This window comes from Rhamphochromis sp. 'chilingali', assembly GCF_963969265.1.
Source record: "Rhamphochromis sp. 'chilingali' genome assembly, chromosome: 9".
In the NCBI taxonomy this organism is placed as follows: Eukaryota; Metazoa; Chordata; class Actinopteri; order Cichliformes; family Cichlidae; genus Rhamphochromis; species Rhamphochromis sp. 'chilingali'.
The window spans coordinates 17,841,166-17,859,259 of record NC_137936.1 but is presented as its reverse complement, the minus strand read 5'-3'; the positions used below and the strand labels follow the sequence as shown (position 1 = coordinate 17,859,259).

General features: G+C 42.7%; 3 protein-coding genes and 1 long non-coding RNA gene across 6 annotated transcripts in view; 3 read left to right on the top strand and 1 right to left on the bottom strand.

Moving 5' to 3' along the window:
• Positions 1-667: 667 nt before the first annotated feature.
• On the top strand, positions 668-6,452 carry atf7b (activating transcription factor 7b). Of its 3 annotated transcripts, none has more exons than XM_080892376.1 (12): positions 668-966; positions 1,900-1,961; positions 2,202-2,298; positions 2,448-2,575; positions 2,673-2,798; positions 2,888-3,045; positions 3,883-3,979; positions 4,102-4,221; positions 4,348-4,497; positions 4,957-5,130; positions 5,267-5,372; positions 5,519-6,452. In XM_080892376.1, exons 2-12 carry the CDS (start codon positions 1,914-1,916, stop codon positions 5,746-5,748), a joined length of 1,434 nt encoding a protein of 477 aa, XP_080748502.1. In that variant the 5' UTR covers positions 668-966; positions 1,900-1,913; the 3' UTR covers positions 5,749-6,452. The 3 variants fall into 3 exon arrangements, with proteins under 3 accessions (XP_080748502.1, XP_080748501.1, XP_080748503.1); XM_080892375.1 differs by having other exon boundaries at positions 670-966; positions 4,942-5,130; XM_080892377.1 differs by having other exon boundaries at positions 671-966; positions 4,942-5,130; positions 5,492-5,656.
• Positions 6,453-9,523: 3,071 nt separating this feature from the next.
• The window catches only part of dip2bb (disco-interacting protein 2 homolog Bb), a 56,092-nt gene continuing 47,521 nt past the window's right edge, over positions 9,524-18,094 (top strand). The window contains exon 1 of the mRNA XM_080892370.1: positions 9,524-9,795. Coding sequence (XP_080748496.1) covers positions 9,711-9,795 — 85 coding nt within the window. The 5' untranslated portion in view covers positions 9,524-9,710. The remainder of the gene's footprint in view (positions 9,796-18,094) is intronic.
• LOC308403130 lies at positions 14,847-16,435 on the top strand. Its single transcript, XR_013972865.1, has 2 exons — positions 14,847-15,336; positions 16,171-16,435. It is a non-coding gene; the product is annotated as an uncharacterized lncRNA (long non-coding RNA).
• LOC308403128 (uncharacterized protein) lies at positions 16,583-17,861 on the bottom strand. The gene is made up of 2 exons (XM_080892378.1): positions 17,540-17,861; positions 16,583-17,045 (listed from the first exon to the last, which is right to left on the bottom strand). The coding sequence occupies exons 1-2, from the start codon at positions 17,797-17,799 to the stop codon at positions 16,775-16,777; spliced, it is 531 nt and encodes a 176-aa protein (XP_080748504.1). The 5' UTR covers positions 17,800-17,861; the 3' UTR covers positions 16,583-16,774.

Sequence of the window (18,094 nt, the reverse complement as noted above, 5' to 3'; positions counted from 1 at the left end):
GACTAATTTTTATTAGCGGTTAGGTTCTGATCTGTAATGCAGCTTGTGGCTTGACAATGAATATCTTTCAGTTACAAATGACAGAAGGGTATTGGGATGGATTTTTCAACTTGTTCTTATTAAATATGGTTAAAAGAGATGAGTAATTTAAGATAGAATTCAGATGTTAACAGGGAATTTACAAGACAGGCTGTACACTCTAGTAATCAGTAGTTTATACTGGATTTTTATTTATTTTATTTTATTTTTTTAAAGTGTGCAGCTGACTGACACTGCTTGTGTTTTAGACTATAAGGAGTTATCAAACCAAACTCCTAGTGCCTTAATGGGATTTAATTTCATTGTAAAAAATGCTGTAAACCACCTCATTTTGAGGCAACAAAAGTTTCAGTTCATTCTGTAGGACTTGCCCCTTTTTTTTTTTTTTTTTTAAATGGGCTGGACATTTTTCGGAGTACATTGGTTTATGCGCTGAGTTATAGTAGCTTGATGTATTCAAAAAAATAAAGGTTTTATTTTTTAAAATTGGTTTTGGTTTTTTGTGTTTTAAGCCAGAAAACAAAATCTGTTCAAGGATTTCAACATGCCATCTGCCAAGTAAACATCCGGAAATAAACATTATGTAACTGCTGTAGGCGCGTTTGGCTTAGTCTTCAGTGGGTGTGTTCATAGCTTTCGCTGGTAGTTGACGCGAACACAGCGGAATATATATGTAGAGTTGACATAACGGCACATTGAGATAAAAGTCAGGGAATATGTAATGATTCATATAATATCAATCTTATTTCGTGTAAAATCTACGATTCCTCCCGCATAGAGAAATCCTGTTACATAATAACTCTTCCAAGTTCTCTCGCGGTATTTGGATAATGGAAGTGTCAAGAGTGTCAACAACGGCCAAGCAGCAGCACAGCAGCGCTGTCCGGAGCTGGGAGGGGGGGAGTGAAGAGGCAGTCTAAACGTGGGGTAAGTTTAGGGCATACTTTAGTAAAATGTAATGTAAATCGTCATTTAAAGAAAAAAAATGTGTGTATATATATGTGTCTGGATATTCATAAGGCATGCACCGCGCTCATACAGTCGTGGCTTGGTATATGGGCACTATTTAGCATTAGCGTGCTAACGTGTAATGCTAGCTACTAAGTTGGCGGACGTGTTAGTGTAACTTAAGGCAAGCTAACGAAGCTTCCATTAGCACTTAGCATGAGCTCAGCTAGGGGATTGTACTTGCACTAAACAGCTTTATTTGCTAGACGTGCCGCGCCTTCTGATATTTGGAATGAGTTTGTTCAATGTTAGCTTCCATGTTCGCTATAATGACACGTATGTCAGGTTGTGGAAAACAGTATTTCACGTGCTTAGCAATGTGGATGTGCTACCTTGCGGCCCATTTCTCATTAAGTCATAGCTAACCAGTAATGGATTGGTAACCTGTGTGTCCTGTCCACAGTCTGTAACCCATGTCTTATAGCTAACTACATAGCCGGACTACATCGACAGCGCTAATAGCCAACGCCAGTGACTCGATCCTGTTAAGTGGAGGTTGCATGGTGAGGTGCTTTGGCTCTTGCTGCCTCATCGTTGAACGCTAGTCCCACATTATACCCAACCGAGTCTAAAGAAATGCTCAAAACAGGCCCACAGTCTTCGGCCTGTGTCCCTCCTATCCAGATGTTATTGTGATTTTGGTGACAGATGAGCAGGCATGTGTAAATTATGACGATTTAGATTGTAGTTCTTATCAGCTCCATGACACTCAAGCTGATGCTGTAGGTTAAGAACATTTGGTAGTAACATATCTGGTGCCCTTATGTAATATGTCTTGGGAACCTGAACATCAGCTGGTTTATCGCCTAATAAATTGGATGACATTGCTGTGTTTGTTGCTTTCTTTTACAGATCATTTGTCTGAGATGGCGGATGACCGGCCCTTTGTATGCACTGCCCCAGGATGTGGGCAGGTATGATTTCTTAAGACATACCCCTAACTCTAAACAGCCATAGGAGTCTGAATCTCTGCTTTTTATTCTCTTGTTATTAACTGAACCCAGCTTAGCTCACCAATTACGACTGCTGATAAGGTGCTGTGTAATGTATGATGAAACATTGCTTTAATAGTGGAAACCAGGCGTTATTAATCTCGCATCAGGATTAAAACTGTCTTGATATTCCTTAAATGTCATGTGTGGTGTCTTTTGCAGAGATTCACAAATGAAGATCACCTGTCAGTACACAAACACAAGCATGAAATGACATTAAAATTTGGTCCTGCCAGGACAGACTCTGTTATCATTGCAGGTAATGGCATCGCCATTTGTCTTTTTTTAAATTAATCTGTGCTGAGGAGGTGGTCAGTGCTCTGAATAGATGAATTGTATATAATAGTCTGTGTCTGAAGGTGATATTTTTGTCCACTAATACTGACAGTTTTTTTTGTTTTTTGGCAGACCAAACCCCCACTCCCACACGTTTTCTGAAGAACTGTGAGGAGGTCGGTTTGTTCAATGAGCTGGCCACCTCCTTCGAGCAAGAGTTTTGCAAAACGCAGGAAGATGATCAGAGGACGAAAAACCCGGTGAGAAAGACAGGGTTACTGTAGATCACGCAGTGTGCTGGTTTCAAGATAAAATTTGAAGGCTTTCATCTTCTCATCTTTGCTTTTGGTCTTCAAGGCCGCATCTTTACAAACACCATCTGAAGTAAAAGATGAGGATGAGGGGCCCTTACAAGTCGATTCTTCTCCTCCTGGAACTCCTGATTCCTCGTCCAGCATGTCAGAAAACAGCAGAGACTCTAGGGTGAGAGCTGTGTTGTAATTTGCTGTCCTTGCACGCACGTAAAAATGATGGACACACAAAAATAGTTACATTGCTTAATTTATTAACAGGAGATCTACACAAAGCCCGTGGCAAGCTCTGCTCCCACTCCAACTATTGTGCGTCCTGGTTCTCTTCCCCTTCACATGAGTAATGACTCACTACACCCCACGTTGCCATCTCCAACCTCCGTCATCACACAAGCTCCACCCTCCAACAGACAGCTTGGGTAAAATAATTTAGGTTGCTGTGGTTTGCTTTACTGTTTTACTGTTTGGACCATGCTGACAATTTGTAAAACTTAAAATGAATTAACTGCTGGTAAAATGTAGAAATTATAAGTCTAATTTCACATGACCAACTAGCAAGAAAGTCAGTAATCCAGTCCAACCAGAAATCAAAGATGGGGCGGTTTGATTTTTACCTGGTGGGGAGATATGCTCCTATTAATTAGAAAGTCTATATTTGTCAGTCACTTTTATTGAACCATAAAGTGCCTTTTAGACTCTGCGTCTGTTATTTATTAGCCATCATTTATGGCCATTGTAAAGCTGTTGCAGTTTTTTGTGCAAAAGAAAGCATCACTTTTTTTCTCTTTTAACAAATTGTTTCTCTACCAATATTTAAACTTTTTTGAGACACTCACCCCAAACTTAGAAATATAGCTACCTCTTCAGCGAATCTCTTATCCGTAGACTTGGATTACAGTAAGCAGCTGTAGTTGTTGTGTTGTACCACAGTTTAGCATCTTTTTGTTTTTTAATTTCCAAAAGAAGTATGGTTACTATCATCGTATGTGTCTTGATCTACTATGGAAATTGAGGCAGGTGTTGGAGAGCTGCAGCTCTGCACCACTCCGATTCTCCAGACTTGCGTGTTCCTCAAGCCAAGCTTAACTTTGAGAACTTTTGAGTCACATCTTCATGCTGCTTGTGTAAGCTCTGTACAGTTAACTCATGAAGAAGTGTTCATCGGAAAAGTGAAACACTGTAAGCCTGATCTCTGCTCTATCAGTGGGAACACAGTGGAGAAGCACCTATTTACAAATGTCTAATCTGGCCAACAGCTCTCCCACAGGCTCGTATCCACTGGTGAGGCACCTCCCTAATGGACAGGCAGTTCCTCTCTTGCCCAGTCCTGTGCAGATGACCTCAGTTATATCTGTAAGATATTTTCCAGAAAAATGAAAAACTATACAACAAATTGTAATTGGGATGGAATTTTAACATATCCTTTTGGTTTTTCCCCTCTCATCCACTTTATGGATATTCGTTGCTATGTGGAGCTTGCGAGGCCAGTGAACACAGTGCCTAACATCCCTGGGATTCCAGGACCGCCTGTTGGAGGTGCTAGCAGTGGTTCATCCTCCCCATCTGGCTATACTCTTCACTCTGAGGCAAAGATGGTGAGACCATCAGTTGTACTTTCATCATTTTGTAGGCTGCTGGCTAAACATTTCATTTACATAAACAAACGAATGACATTTATAAAACTTTTACATGACCTGGGTGTTGTCTCTGTGTCTTTTTAGCGGTTGAAGGCAGCTCTAACTCATCAGGGCCCAGGAGCACAAGATAGCATCAGTGGGGGGTCAGGATCCATCCCTGCTGTTCCACAGCGACAGGAACAAAGCCAGCAGCCCTCTCAAAACTCTGATGCACCATCACCTGCCCAACCACAGGTAGGTAGTGCACATATCACACAAGTTATGTGGTCCTAGAGCACACCTAGGACTATAGACTGTTAAATGTGTGTGATGAAGGAAAACCTTTGAATGTTCCCTCAAAAAGCTAAATGAGACTCAATGCTAACAGCTGTAGTTTTCACATTATTGATGGCATCAAAGAGAAAAATTTAGCAGAATGTCAGGCTTGTCCAACATTTGTGCTCATATATGCAAAATAAAGGCCGAGTCAGTTTAAGTCAAGCATGAGCATTGGATTGAGTGTGTTTTGGTTTGGATGCTTTAATTTGACAGTTAAGGGCACCAAATTGTCTGCTACCCCTGATTTTTTACCCCTGTTAAATGTCAGAAGTTCCTGATGCAGTTGTTCTGTTCTCCCCCACTTACTGATCACATTTGGGTTTACAAGTAGCCAACTTTTACCCCCTCCTCATTCTCCAGGTGTCCCCTGCTCAGCCAACAGGGGGCAGGCGGCGGCGAGCAGCAGAGATGGACCCTGACGAGAGGAGGCAGCGTTTTCTGGAAAGGAATCGGGCAGCTGCTTCCCGCTGCAGGCAAAAGCGGAAGCTGTGGGTGAACTCTCTGGAGAAAAAAGCAGAAGATCTGGCCAACATGAACGTCTCCCTCACAGTGAGTCGTCTCCAGGGCGTAACATCAAGCATGTAAACACCCTGGCGGTCATAAATGGGTTTCTGTGGTGATATGGCAATAACGGGGCATGATGGGAATGATTTATGTACTGTATTTCTTTTTGTGCTGCTGTCAGAATGAAGTAACCCATCTGAGGAATGAGGTGGCACAGCTGAAGCAGCTTCTCCTGGCCCACAAGGACTGCCCTGTCACTATTATGCAGAAGAAGGCAGCTTTATTAGGTAACCAGTTGAGATAATGAACTGACCATCAGACTTCTTGTACTGTGTCACTTGTGCCAGGATTCATCTGTCACCTCATCCCATCTAATGCATTATTTTTACTCGCTCACCTCTCTAAGGGTGAATGTTGCTCTCTCTGTCTGTAGCTGCAGGAGGAGAGGAAACCTCCAGGGATACTTCCACTGAACCCATCGGCTCCCCAGCGGCAGTCATTCAGCACGTGCCGTCGCCCTCGGCAACAAGTCCGGGGGCCACCATCAACGGGCTGAGCGTGCGGGCTGCAGAGGCGGTGGCCATGTCGGTCTTGGCCGGCATGGGATCGGGCCAGGCTGCAGGGGTTGTCATGGCAATGCACCCGCAGTCCGCCCCGAGATGATCCGCAGACACTTAATAGACCAGAATGAACTCGAGTGGCATTCGGAGGTCGGACTCGTGCAAAGATTTCTGAAAAGAGGAACCTGCCCTCAAATCCCTCTCCCCTTCCAACCCACACCCCAAAACTAAGATCCACTTCCACACCCACCCAATTCCCTCGCAGTCGCCGATAATCACACAAAGACGCGGCACAGTGCCTCCATCAGCCCTCCACTCCAAGCAGGCTCCCTTTTTCATTGAAGCTTCGTCACTCTCTATGTAAATATGAATTACATGTCAGACACTCACTCTGCAGGGTTTGGGGTAAGTTCTTGTTCAGTTCTGACACTTGGGAAAGGTTTAAAGGCTCGAGAAGAAAAATCTGAATCAGAAACATCGTTTTTTTGTAACTTCCTTTCACAAAGCCACTGTAGTCCACCTTCTTCCTACACACTGGTTGTGATGAGTTCTTTTTTTTCTTTTTATTTGTCCTTCCCAGGCTGACACTTTTTCTGTAAAATATCTTGTATTTTTCATGTGTAAGAAAAGATTTTTTATGCCGGATATGTTAGTCAGATAATGTTTTGCTAATGCAGTGAAAGTCTGAGGAGAGCTGAATGCAGTGAGCAGTAGCCTGGAAAGTGTTTATATTGTTTTGTTTTCAACCTGTTCTTTCAGTTTTGAGTTAATACACTTGTCGCTTTAGTCAGCTGAGTTCTTAGCAAACCAAATTGTAGATGGTGTTCACTGTTTACCCTGTGATTGTGTGCCTGACACTTTTTTTTTTTTTTAAATCATGTATTTTAACCCATTCAGAATGGATGACATGTTAGTCCTGTGTATGAAACCCTATTGACTGCATGGAGTATTTAAGGGTGAAGATTACCACTGTTTGTGATTCATCCTATTCACTGTTTTCATATTATTTTTTGGTTCTCTAACATTGTTATCAATGCAAAAATCATTGTAAGGATTCCATCCTCGGTCCTAATGTAACACACTTGAAAAGTTTGATCCTTCAGACGGCCTTTAAATGATAATCATACGTAGATTTTTAAACTCCAGTACCCATGCATTTCAGTTGAGGAAAGACTAGTGCAATATATTTTTCTATTGAATATCGATGTTCTTGCATTTAGATGACATGTGTAGCCCAGCTGCTGAGGGGGTGGTGGGTGTTTGGTCGAGTTTTAAAAGCTAAAGTTATGAGGTGACCAAAGCAAATGTGAAGATAAGTATTCTTGAGTGAATGAGATTTGTGATTAGTGTGCATTTTTAGAGAGTTACAGGTGTCCTGGTCTTGTGTGCTTTCCACCTTTTGACGAGCCGTCTTGTATAATGAAGTAGACTCAATACTTGTGCACGGTGCTTCTTTTTAATTGCAAGTTTTAAAATGCAGCTTATTTTATATGGCATTGTACTTCCAAGACTATCATATTGCCCCCCTCCCTGTTGCTCTTTTATAACATGTCTTTGTTTTAAGATGTTTATTTTTGCTCTGTGGGTATGTTAGACCCCCACCCCCCAATTCATGTAATAGTACTTCCCCTTAATTTGTAAAGAGGACAGTTTTTAAGTGTTTAGCGACAGTGAATCCACATGGGAAAATGTCTTGGAAGGAGTTTACTCAGGCCTCAAGATGGGATACATTATTTGTGTACAGTCTCAACTAATGAATAAGTTGTCTTGAGCAAATAATAAAAATAAATTAACGAACCTGAATTGTGCTTCAGTAATAGTATGTTGGGGTTAAAAGTAAGCTGCTTTTAAGCCTGCAAGTCGTTTTTCATTAAACTTATCGCATCTTTTTGGGTGCAGCTGATGAAACAATGGCATAAAAATTTCCACTTTTTTTTTTTTTTGGTTGGTGGAAAACCAAAAACAAGTTAAAGGGTGTTAAATGCAGGATCTAGACCACTGATTGAAACATAACTCTAAACATAGTGTTGCCTTTACTGCTGTCAAAATAGGTTGGTTAACCTGGCCAAAAGGGCAACAACGTAGATGCATAGAAACACAAATTCTGTTTGTTATATAAATATTATTATAATTATACAAATTAACAGTATTTACTCAAATAAAATAGTTGCACACAGATCTCACCAGGGCTTGACATGGTTAAGACGAACCCCTGAAGTTCAAACTGATCATTAGATTTAAAGGGACTTTGAACATGGCAGAGTTGTTGTGTCAGGTGGGGGTGGTCTGAGTAATTCAGAAACTGGTTATCTAGTAGGATTTTTGACACAAGCACACCAGCCTAGAGATGGTTATTTCCATGCCACCTTGAGCACACCCAAACTTGTCTGATCTCAAAAACTAAGCAGGTAAGCAGGTCTGGCCTGGTTAGTACTTTGATGGCAGACCACCTTGGCATACCAGGTGCTCTAAGTTTGGGTTGGCTTTAGCTCAGGAGGCGTCTACTAAACGGAAAGTTGGTGGTTCAATCCCTGGCTCCTCCAGTCTGTATGCCAGATATCCTTGGGCAAGATACTAACCTCATGTTGCGCTCTGATGCATCCATTGGAGTGTGAATGTTGGATAAAAAGTGCTTGTATGAATGAGTGAATAAGGTAAGTTGTATAAAGTGACGCCATATAAGAACCAGTCTATTAAAGTTTTACAGAGACTGGTCTGAAAAAGTGAAAGCATCCAGTAATTCTCTGGATGTAAGAAGAGAATCACCAGACTGCTTTGAACTGACAGCAAGGATAACTCAAGTAAATACTTGTTACAAACGAAGTATGCAGAAGAGCATGTCTGAATGCACAACACGACAAATCTTAAAGCAGATGAGCTACAGCAGCAGAGACCACAGCGGGTTCCATTCCTGCCAGTAAAGAACAAGAAACTGAGGCTCACCAAAACTGGATAATAGAAGATTGGCTCTTAGGTCTGATGAGACTCATTTTTTCATTTTGTGGAAACAGCAAGAAAACATGGCTCCATCCTGCCTTGTATCAACAGTTCAGGCTGCTGCTGCTGGTGTAAATGGCATGGAGTATATTTTCTTGGCAGACTTTGGGCCCATTAGAACCAACTGAGCACTGTTTAAACTCCACTCTTTCTGTCTATGCCCATCTCTTTATGCCACTGTCTTCCAGCAAGACAGTGTGAAATGTCACAACGATCTGAAACTGGTTTCTTGAGCTTGCCACTGTACTCAATGGCCTCCACAGTCACCAGATGTCAATGGAGCAGAGCGCATTTGGGAATGTGACGCACCTTGTTGAATCAGCAGTTCTGGAGGCAAAAGACCGACCAACCTGGTACTAGAAAGGTGTGACTACGGAGTTGACCGGCGAGCGTGTTTAAAATGAGTGCGTACATGTGATTTCCGGTGCCATCTTTGTTTGGAATAGGTGGAAAATAAATAAAAAGTGATGCAGCCTGAAAATTTTGTTCAATTTGTTAAGTGTGCAAGTGAACATTACATTTTTTTTATTCTGATATTTTGTTTTTATTTATCTATTTTTTATTAGGAAAATACGCCCCCCCCCCCCCCAATCCACGGGGGATTATATATTTCCTTGAAACATCACACAAAATATCTCCAATAAAACCTGGCGCCACTTCCACCATTAGTGCATGAAAATACCTGTACAAACTCGAGCTAGCACCCACCTGAGGGGAAGGTGGCAGGTGAGCTGAGGCGACAGGAATGCTGTTTTCTTTTCTTTTTTTCTCCCAGCTGTAAAAACACAACAGCAGAGGGAGCAGAGAGTCTGCTTTTCATCCCACCATCCTGTCACGGCAATTACCGTCAAGCCTGGTCATGTGACTGACGGACTCCTCTGGCGAGTTGTTCCCATCTCCCACAGTCATGGCGGTGTCGGGGAGTCGCGGAGATGGAGTAAACAACACGACTACTACATCTTGATTTTTTAAAATCCCCCCCACCTCTTCCTCTGAGCTTCATGGTGGATCTTACCTGCTGTCATTTGAGATTTCACAAACATCCCGCAGGCTGCTGTGCTTCCAACGATGGCCGACCGCGGCGTTGATCTGTCGGCTCTGCCTAAAGAGGTCAGGGACCAGCTGGCGGAGTTGGATCTGGAGCTCTCCGAAGGTAGGGTTTGCATATAGCGGCGATAAGTAGGTGGTGGTGATGGGAAAGCTGCGGCTCGCTGAAGTTAATAGAGAGGGCTGCGTGAGCGTGTTTGTGTGCAGTCATCCACCGTCTGCTTTCCCGTGTCAGCTGGAGGAGAGTCGGTGCTGCTGCAGTGCATCGGGACACGACTGCAAGAATTTATAAAAACAAAGTGACCTCCTTTTCCAGCTGTTGTTTCTCCATCAGTCATCTTCGTGTGTATGGCATGCTCTTAGCATGATCACCTTAATATTTGGGTTTTTTATTTATTTTTTTAGCTTCCGCTTCTCTATATTCTTAATGAACCCACATCTATACCACGCAATGTTTACAGAGCACATACACTCCTGTCTAATGAAATGGGTCAAGGCATTGTGTGTGAAGAATTTGTGGACACGAACTGATTCATTGGGCTCTCTGAACGCTCTGAACCCTGAACTGCTGCACAAATAAAATGGATTTTGTGCATTTATTTAATTATTTATTTTTGTAAGAATGGCTGGAAGAAAACAGAATATGGAGCTGACTGTTATGCAAGTCTCCTCCTCACACTGTGAATCACTGTGCAGCAACTTGATTGGTGCTGTGCAGTTCTCAGGTGCCTGGGGGTGGATGAGTAATGTTGTGTTTCACATGGAGAGCCATGCAGGAGGAAGCATGGGCCACTAATGATGCCTCGGTCTCTGTTGCAGCGCAGAGTTGCCCAGCCCATGTGAAAGAAGAGGTGAAACTTCACATGGGCACGAGAGCGAGAAGAACCTCGGCAAAAGTGTCGTGACTTTCTTTTTGTATTCATTCGAAAGGTGACACCTCTGTGAAATGTAAAAAATGTTTTCCCCGTTTTTGGTTTAGATTCAGGTTATAGGAACTGCAAAATAAACAAAACAGCACCACTCTTAATAGACTAGACTCTCGGAGCATGACTGCAGCCTGTTCAGACCTGAGCTAGTGCTGGGAAAGAGTTGTGTCTTTAATTATAGGCTCCAATCAGCAGTGTGATAATGAGAGTGAATAACTGAGGTTGTTCACTGTATGTTCATCTCATTGAACGTGGCTGAGAGGCAGCGAATGAGAAATAACCGTAACGATGTGCACACTGGCGTGCAGTAATGGCACATTCATAACTGCGATTGTTATCATCCTGCACTTTTCATGATGAACTTTTAAAAAAGAAAAAGGAAGAAAAAAGCTTGTTTGTGAATGAATTAGGTGACTGCAGTGTCAGATCAGTTTACCTGGTGTGGGTTGGTGTTTGAGCACTGTGGCACGATTGCAAAATGTAAGTGCCACTGAGCCCAAAAGGCAGCACTTTGGTTGTGAAATTTACTGTTTTAAGAGTTTGAGATTTTTTAAGTCAGATCTTCTGTAAGAGAACCTATCATGTAGTTTGGAAATGTCTTTGTAAAAGAAATGAATATCCTCTGTTCCACTATAAATATAGTTAGTTGAGTGCCTGAGTAGAGCAGGGCGATATGGCCAAAAATATTTATCACGATATATATTTGAAAATTTGCGATAACGATATAACTGACGATATAATTGATGCGAGACAAAATACAACTCCACAACATTACTAGCGCAAAAAGACAACCTTCCATTTATTTTCACTTAAACAAGAAGCTGTTTTTTATGTACATTAAAGCTTTATAAAAATGTAACAGTGCAAATGCAAATTCCTTGCTGAAAGTTTAACCAAAAGGCATTTCCAGTAGAAATGGGCTGACATATCCTGAGCATAACCATGTATAATATCCACTGAAGTTAAAAAGAGGTGCTTTGCAACATTAAACTGCAGTGTGCAGTACGTATTTTTCGGACCATAAGGTGCACGGGATTATAAGGCACATTAAGCGAAACAAAGCAGTCAGATAAATCAAACTTTATTCAACTCATTCTTGCTTCCTCCACTTCTGTACCATTGATTCATTAGTGTTGAATTCTCTGGCAGCTGCTCTATTCCCATGTTGTTGCAGTATATTAATGACTAACCTTGTATTGTGGATGGATTATCTCAGTTGTTCTCCTGACTGAAGTTTGGTCCGTTTACAGCATCCTGCCATGCGACTGAATTTGTCTCCAACTATCAGGAACCTTAACGTTAACTTTTACAAGTGGGAAAGTGTTAGTGTTCGTCCTCCAGCTTCACTGTTTATGTTATGCTAACATAGCTGTGTCGCTAGCGATCACGTAGCACATCATTATATACCAGCTAGCCCAACTTCAGTAACCCTACAAACGTCACTGCTGTTTAGTTTCCTGCCTTCATTTATGTTGGAAGTGATAGCAGAGCTGTACGTTTGATTTTTTTTCAGAAATCTCTCAGTCAGAACATGCTATATCATGCTTAGGTAACTAGCGAAACTAGCGTGCTAACTTCCGCTAGCTTCCTGCTAACTTCTAACTCCGTTAAATGTAATAAATTTTGTTTTCATGGATGCCTGGAAGTTAAACTTCATAGTTACACCTGGTAAAGCAGCAATGCTGATCGTTTTATTAAAGATGAAAGAATTTAGACAGTTTTTAACTCTCAGTGATGCTGCAGTGTTGTTTGACCTGAGAAATACGGGGTTTAGGACCCAGATTACTCCCAGATTTAAGAGCATCTTAGTCCGACAAATACGACAATAAGGACGGCCGCTTGCATGTTCTGCAAAAAATGTGCTTTGTCTTGTATCTGACGGACAAACACCAAACCAGTTCCACATCACTGAAGTTAAACCATTTTTACAAACCAATTCTGGTTCATCTGTTTCACTCAACAATCGGCCATGTGCGTATGAAAACAAAGGCACTGCGCATGCGCGTTTTACTCATATTCTATCGCGATATTTCATTTTCCTATCGTTGCCTAACATTATACCGGTATTACCGTGAACGGTATAATATGGACCAGCCCTAGTCTGGAGCATTGGTTTTGGCAGGTCTTATTATTAAAATGGCCAAAAGCAATAAAAAAATGATAAATGGCCTGTATTTGTATTGCGCTTTACTAGTCCCTAAGGACCCCAAAGCGCTTTACACATTCAGTCATTCACCCACTCACACACTGGTGATGGCAAGCTACATTGTAGCCACAGCTGCCCTGGGGCGCACTGACAGAGGAGAGGCTGCCGGACACTGGCGCCACCGGGCCCTCTGACCACCACCAGTAAGCAACGGGTGAAGTGTCTTGCCCAAGGACACAACGACCGAGACTGTCAGAGCCGGGGCTCGAATCAGCAACCTTCCGATTACAAGACGGACTGCCGACTCTTGAGCCACGATCACCCAGGGTTATTCATAAACTGTCAGGACTTTTTTTAAATAAATGAAGGCCACTCATTGCCAGGTCCGAGTGTGTGTACCACTACCTTCAAACATGCTCCAGAGTATGTCAGAGTCCTTAGTTTGACAAACACATGCCTCTCGGGTCCTCAGTGGCTACTTCACTGAATAATACTGCTTAGAGCCAGATTGTGCTGGTTTGTGAAGGAGGCTGTTGTCTTCAGCACGGAGTATAGCCTTCTTTCCTTAGAAGAAGAAAAGAAATAAGTTTTAGAGGAAAGTTCTTCTGTAACCCACAGAAGCTGTGCTCGGTACACTTGACCAGTTAACACCGTGGACCACTGGGCCACAGGAGAGAATTTGCTAAAAATGGTTCTCTGTGCACCTTTATAGATATTTATGATAAACAATTTCTTTCTAGTATATTTTTATTCTTATAATAGGAGGAAACAAATGTGCTTTTCTTTATAGGATGTCTATCAGGTTTCAAACTACTCGTTATTTACTCTAATCTGATTGGATTTCAAGTCATCCAATTTCAGCTGTGTACAGTTTTCGGTGTTTTTGCTTTGTTATAACCTCGCAAACGGTTGCTTCTTCATTCTTGTCAAATGGTCTGCCTGGAGCAGCTGTTGCTGGCAAGCAGGAATTTTTGAGCATAGGGGCCTACGGTGGTCAGAGTTACCTGCGAGAGTCTTTTAGTGAGATTGTGAGGTAAGTCGACACCACTTGTCCCTCTTCTGGGGACTGAGCCTCAGAGGGTGAGTGCATCGTTTGTAACTTTAGATGAGACATGATTCTCTTGCTAATGAAAAGGTTCGCTGCTGTCCAGATGTCCTGTTTCTGTATCCGCAACTTCTAGTGAGATAAAGTGCCCTCGCCGTGTGCTCAGAATACACACAATGGGACAAGGCGAACAGCAGCTGGACCCCCAATGAGTCTGAAGCTCTCTCATGGCTATCTTATACATAGCAACAATTTCCCCCATTGTTGCCCACATAGATGGGACTCCCCTAGCAACAAACAGAGGAAATGTGCATCAGCGTTTTTTTGACAGAAATAGTTGTGGGCTGCAGTGTGGGTGTTTATTTGTCTGTATTTGTGTGTGTCTGTGTGTGTGAGAGAGAAAGAGAAAGGGCACAGCTCCACCTACTTTAACCTCTTTGACTGTACAGACACAAAGAGAACCTTTGAGAGGGGGGGGGGGGGGGGTTGGTTGGTGTCAAAGACTTGCTGTTTGAACTCGACTGGAATTTGGAGCCTCTGAACCACAACTGTTTTCTGCATTTGGGCTTCATAATATCAGCAGCTTCTATCTTCAGAGTATGTTAGGGAGTGAAAGTAAAAGAGGGAAAGTGAAAAACAACTGCACAGCTCGTCAAGCAATGTTGAGTATCCTGTTTAGTTATTCTCCACTCAGACAATTATTGATTTGAACTAAACACTGTTGTTGTGGGATCACAGCAGCTGTGACACCATTTCATTGTCAGATCACACCTGCCCTTGAGCTATGACTCTCACACACCTGTCAATAGGGCTGTTCGATATAACGATAAATATCGGATGACGATATAAAAACGTCTATGTTTAATTTTATGCTATCGTTTGTTTCGTGGTGTCGCAAAATAAACTGTTTACGGCAATATTTTTTCATCGTTTTGATGGTGACAGTAGTGACTAAATTCATTTCTTCTTTCTCTCTTTCCCTTTTATTTAATATAACCACACTACTGATGGAAAAGCGCCTGTTTTACGGTGTGTTCACACCGAACGCGATGGACGCGAATAGAGCGTCAGGTTTACATGTAAAGTCAATGGAAAGGCGCGATGACGCGCGATTGCGGGTCCCGCGAAAATTCGGAAGCAGATTTGCGTCGCGAAAACGCCAAAACGCGTGAAACGCGCGTCAGTGCAGCGCGTCTGGCGCGTTTGACGCGCGAATAAAACCACGCGCGTGAGTTTTTGTGTTGCACTTTGTGCATACGCGCGTTTCGCGTCTACCGCTCGAGTTGGAAAAATCTGAACTCCAGCGTCAAATCGCGCCGCGACAACCAATCAGGAGCCTGGTGACGTGGCTGTTACCTAGGTCAAAGGGGCAGATCCAGCCAAAGCCTTTCATACTTCAATGGAGGGGAAGGCTAATCAATGCGGTAGCAAACAACTCGGAGCTGTACAACACCAGCTGCTTTCAGTACCGAGACAGGAATAAAAAGGACCGAGCTTGGAGGAAGATATGTGAAGAGATCGGGCAACCTGGTAAGTTCATTCATTTCTCTTTTGAAAGTTTTCACTGACCCGGGGAAGCCGCACAAAAGCTAGCAAGCCACCGCTATTTTCCCACTGACGTACAAATACCGTTCTGCTTTTATGCATGTTGTCATTTAGGAATATATTTTATTGTTTATTAATAAACAGCACACAGTGGTCCCGCTGTTCATCCGTCACTGCTTTGCTTTTTCGCTGATTTTTTATTGCACAGTACAGCATTGCATTCTGCAGCCTGATTGACAAATCTCCTGCGCTTGCCAAATTTATCACGTTTGGTTTTGATAACCATCGCGTCCAATAGAAAAAACAGCACAAAAACACCCATAACTATGAGCCTCATTCGGAAATAGACACCTGCACCGTGAGGGAAAAAGGCGCACGAAAGTGGCGGGCAGATGAAGACAAACCGCGGCATAATAATACTTTTACGTTTTGCAATCTACAAAGGTTTGCACTTTGAGAATCAATTGTGAGAACTGTGACCAGGGGCTAGTTATTCTGAGAACCCCTGCAATAAATGAGGGACCACTGTCTACTCTACGATTATTATATCGAACCTGTTAACATTTAATACTGTATTGATAGAACCAACTGATTCTGCAGCAGAGCATCCCCAGTCCCTGAGCTCCTGCTGCTGCACCCACAGATATGTACAGCAAGCACTGATACCTTTTTAGTCGGTGGGATTCCCTTGTGATCACCTTTACTAAATATCTACAACCAATCTGATTATATCCTGTTATTGTTTTTTTTTTTTTCAATGTTGAAATTAAAATCTAGTAGCAGCCTTCTCATTTCTTTGTGTTTTGTGCTGTTTTACAGGCCCACAGAGGAGGACGGCTCCGAGGCAGATGAGGGACGGGTCCCAGGACGGTCCATCGGCGGTGGAGCTGGCCATCCTGGAGTCCCTGAAGAGGCCACACCAGTCTCCAATGGAGCATTTCCTCCTCAGCCTTGTTCCTGCTCTGGAGAGCAGCTGGTCCTTTTTATTCCTGTCTCTCTGTAAATTCTTATATTTTATATATTTATGTTTAATGTTTTTCTGTTTGAGACTTTTAATATTATTTTAAATAAATGTTTATAATGACTAATGTCTCAGTTCTACTACACAGCAAATGTTGGCACACGACTTGACACATGTAGACTTTATTTCATATTATACTAATGACAAAATATACTGATACAGTGGGATGCAGAAGTTTGGGCAACCTTGTTAATAGACATTATTTTCCTGTATAAATCGTTGGTTGTTACAATAAAAAATGTCAGTTAAATATCATACAGGAGACACACACAGTGATATTTGAGAAGTGAAAAGAAGTTTACTGGATTTACAGAAAGTGTGCAATAATTGTTTAAACAAAATCAAGCAGGTGCATCAATTTGGGCACCACAAAAAAGAAATGAAATGAATATTTAGTGTATATCAATGTGTGTGTCTCCTATATGATATATGGGGTGCCTTTGTCTGGATGTGCTTCCCATCCAGAGCTGCACAGCACAGAGGAAAGTTCCAGCGCTCCTGGAATCCCTCTGTGATGGAGCGCCAGTCTCCAGGTGAAGGCACAGCCATGAAGTCGTCCACTAGACAGTCCCAGATGGACGTCGCTGCCTGGGGGGTGATCTGGCTCACCGTGGACACACCGACTCTGAAACTGAACGCGATGGTCCTGAAGGAGTCCCCGGTGACAAGGAACCTGGACAAAATTGTTCAAAATTAGTATTATTAGTATTATTAGTATTCAAAATTAGTATTAATAAAGACTGGTGACCCCTGCTATAGAGTCTGACAGCTGCAGGGATTATATACAAATATTCAACTATCCCAGAATTAAACCAGGTCTAAATAAAAAGGAGTGAGTATCACTACAAAGGTTAACTCAGTGGTCCTAATGCTACAGTTTGATATCAGCAAACACCGAGCGCATACATTGATGTGACACCACAGCCATGCTATCATGCAAACACTGATAACAGCATAAATCGAATTAAATCGGGACTTGATGAGACCTTCTGAGTATCACTAGAAATATTATAAAGAGTCGTCTCTGTACCACAGTTTGCTTTCAGTAAACACCGACAGCATTCACTGTTAGCATAGCACATCCATGTTAGCAGTGTATAACTGGATGGATTAGCATATTAGCACAGATATCAATAAAGGACTACCGTATTAAATAGTTTTACTAACCTCAGGCAGACGGACAGGCGCTCTGCAGGTGGGATTGAGCGTCTGTAGTTGGTGTCTAGGCGGGCAATGCTGGGACCGACGAGGGAAAGCAGGTCCTCAAACTGGCCGACGGTGATAGCGCTGGAATCGGCCGTCATCCAGGCGCAGCTCCTGGAGCAAGTGGTGAAACTCACCAAACTGCTCATGCCTCTGGAGGACCTGATGGACCCAGGTATGGCGAGAACGTCTTTTACGCTGCTGCTCTGCTCTCCACAGTACATAGAGAAGGGAGACTCTCTCTTCAAGCGCTAGCTCGATAGCTGCCATCTTGCAAAACCAGGTCTGGCACAACTCCCTCCCACATTCCTCCCACATTTCCGGTTCACGCGCGTCAAAATATCATATTTTGACGCGCGATGGATTTTTCTTGGACACGCGTTGAGACGCGAATGTACACGCGTCAAATTAGGGGCGTTTGGGGCGTTTTATTCGCGTCCATCGCGTTCGGTGTGAACACACCGTTATGCGTTGTCAACGAAGGTAACACCATCGCGTGTCCGCTTGTTTATGTTCCAC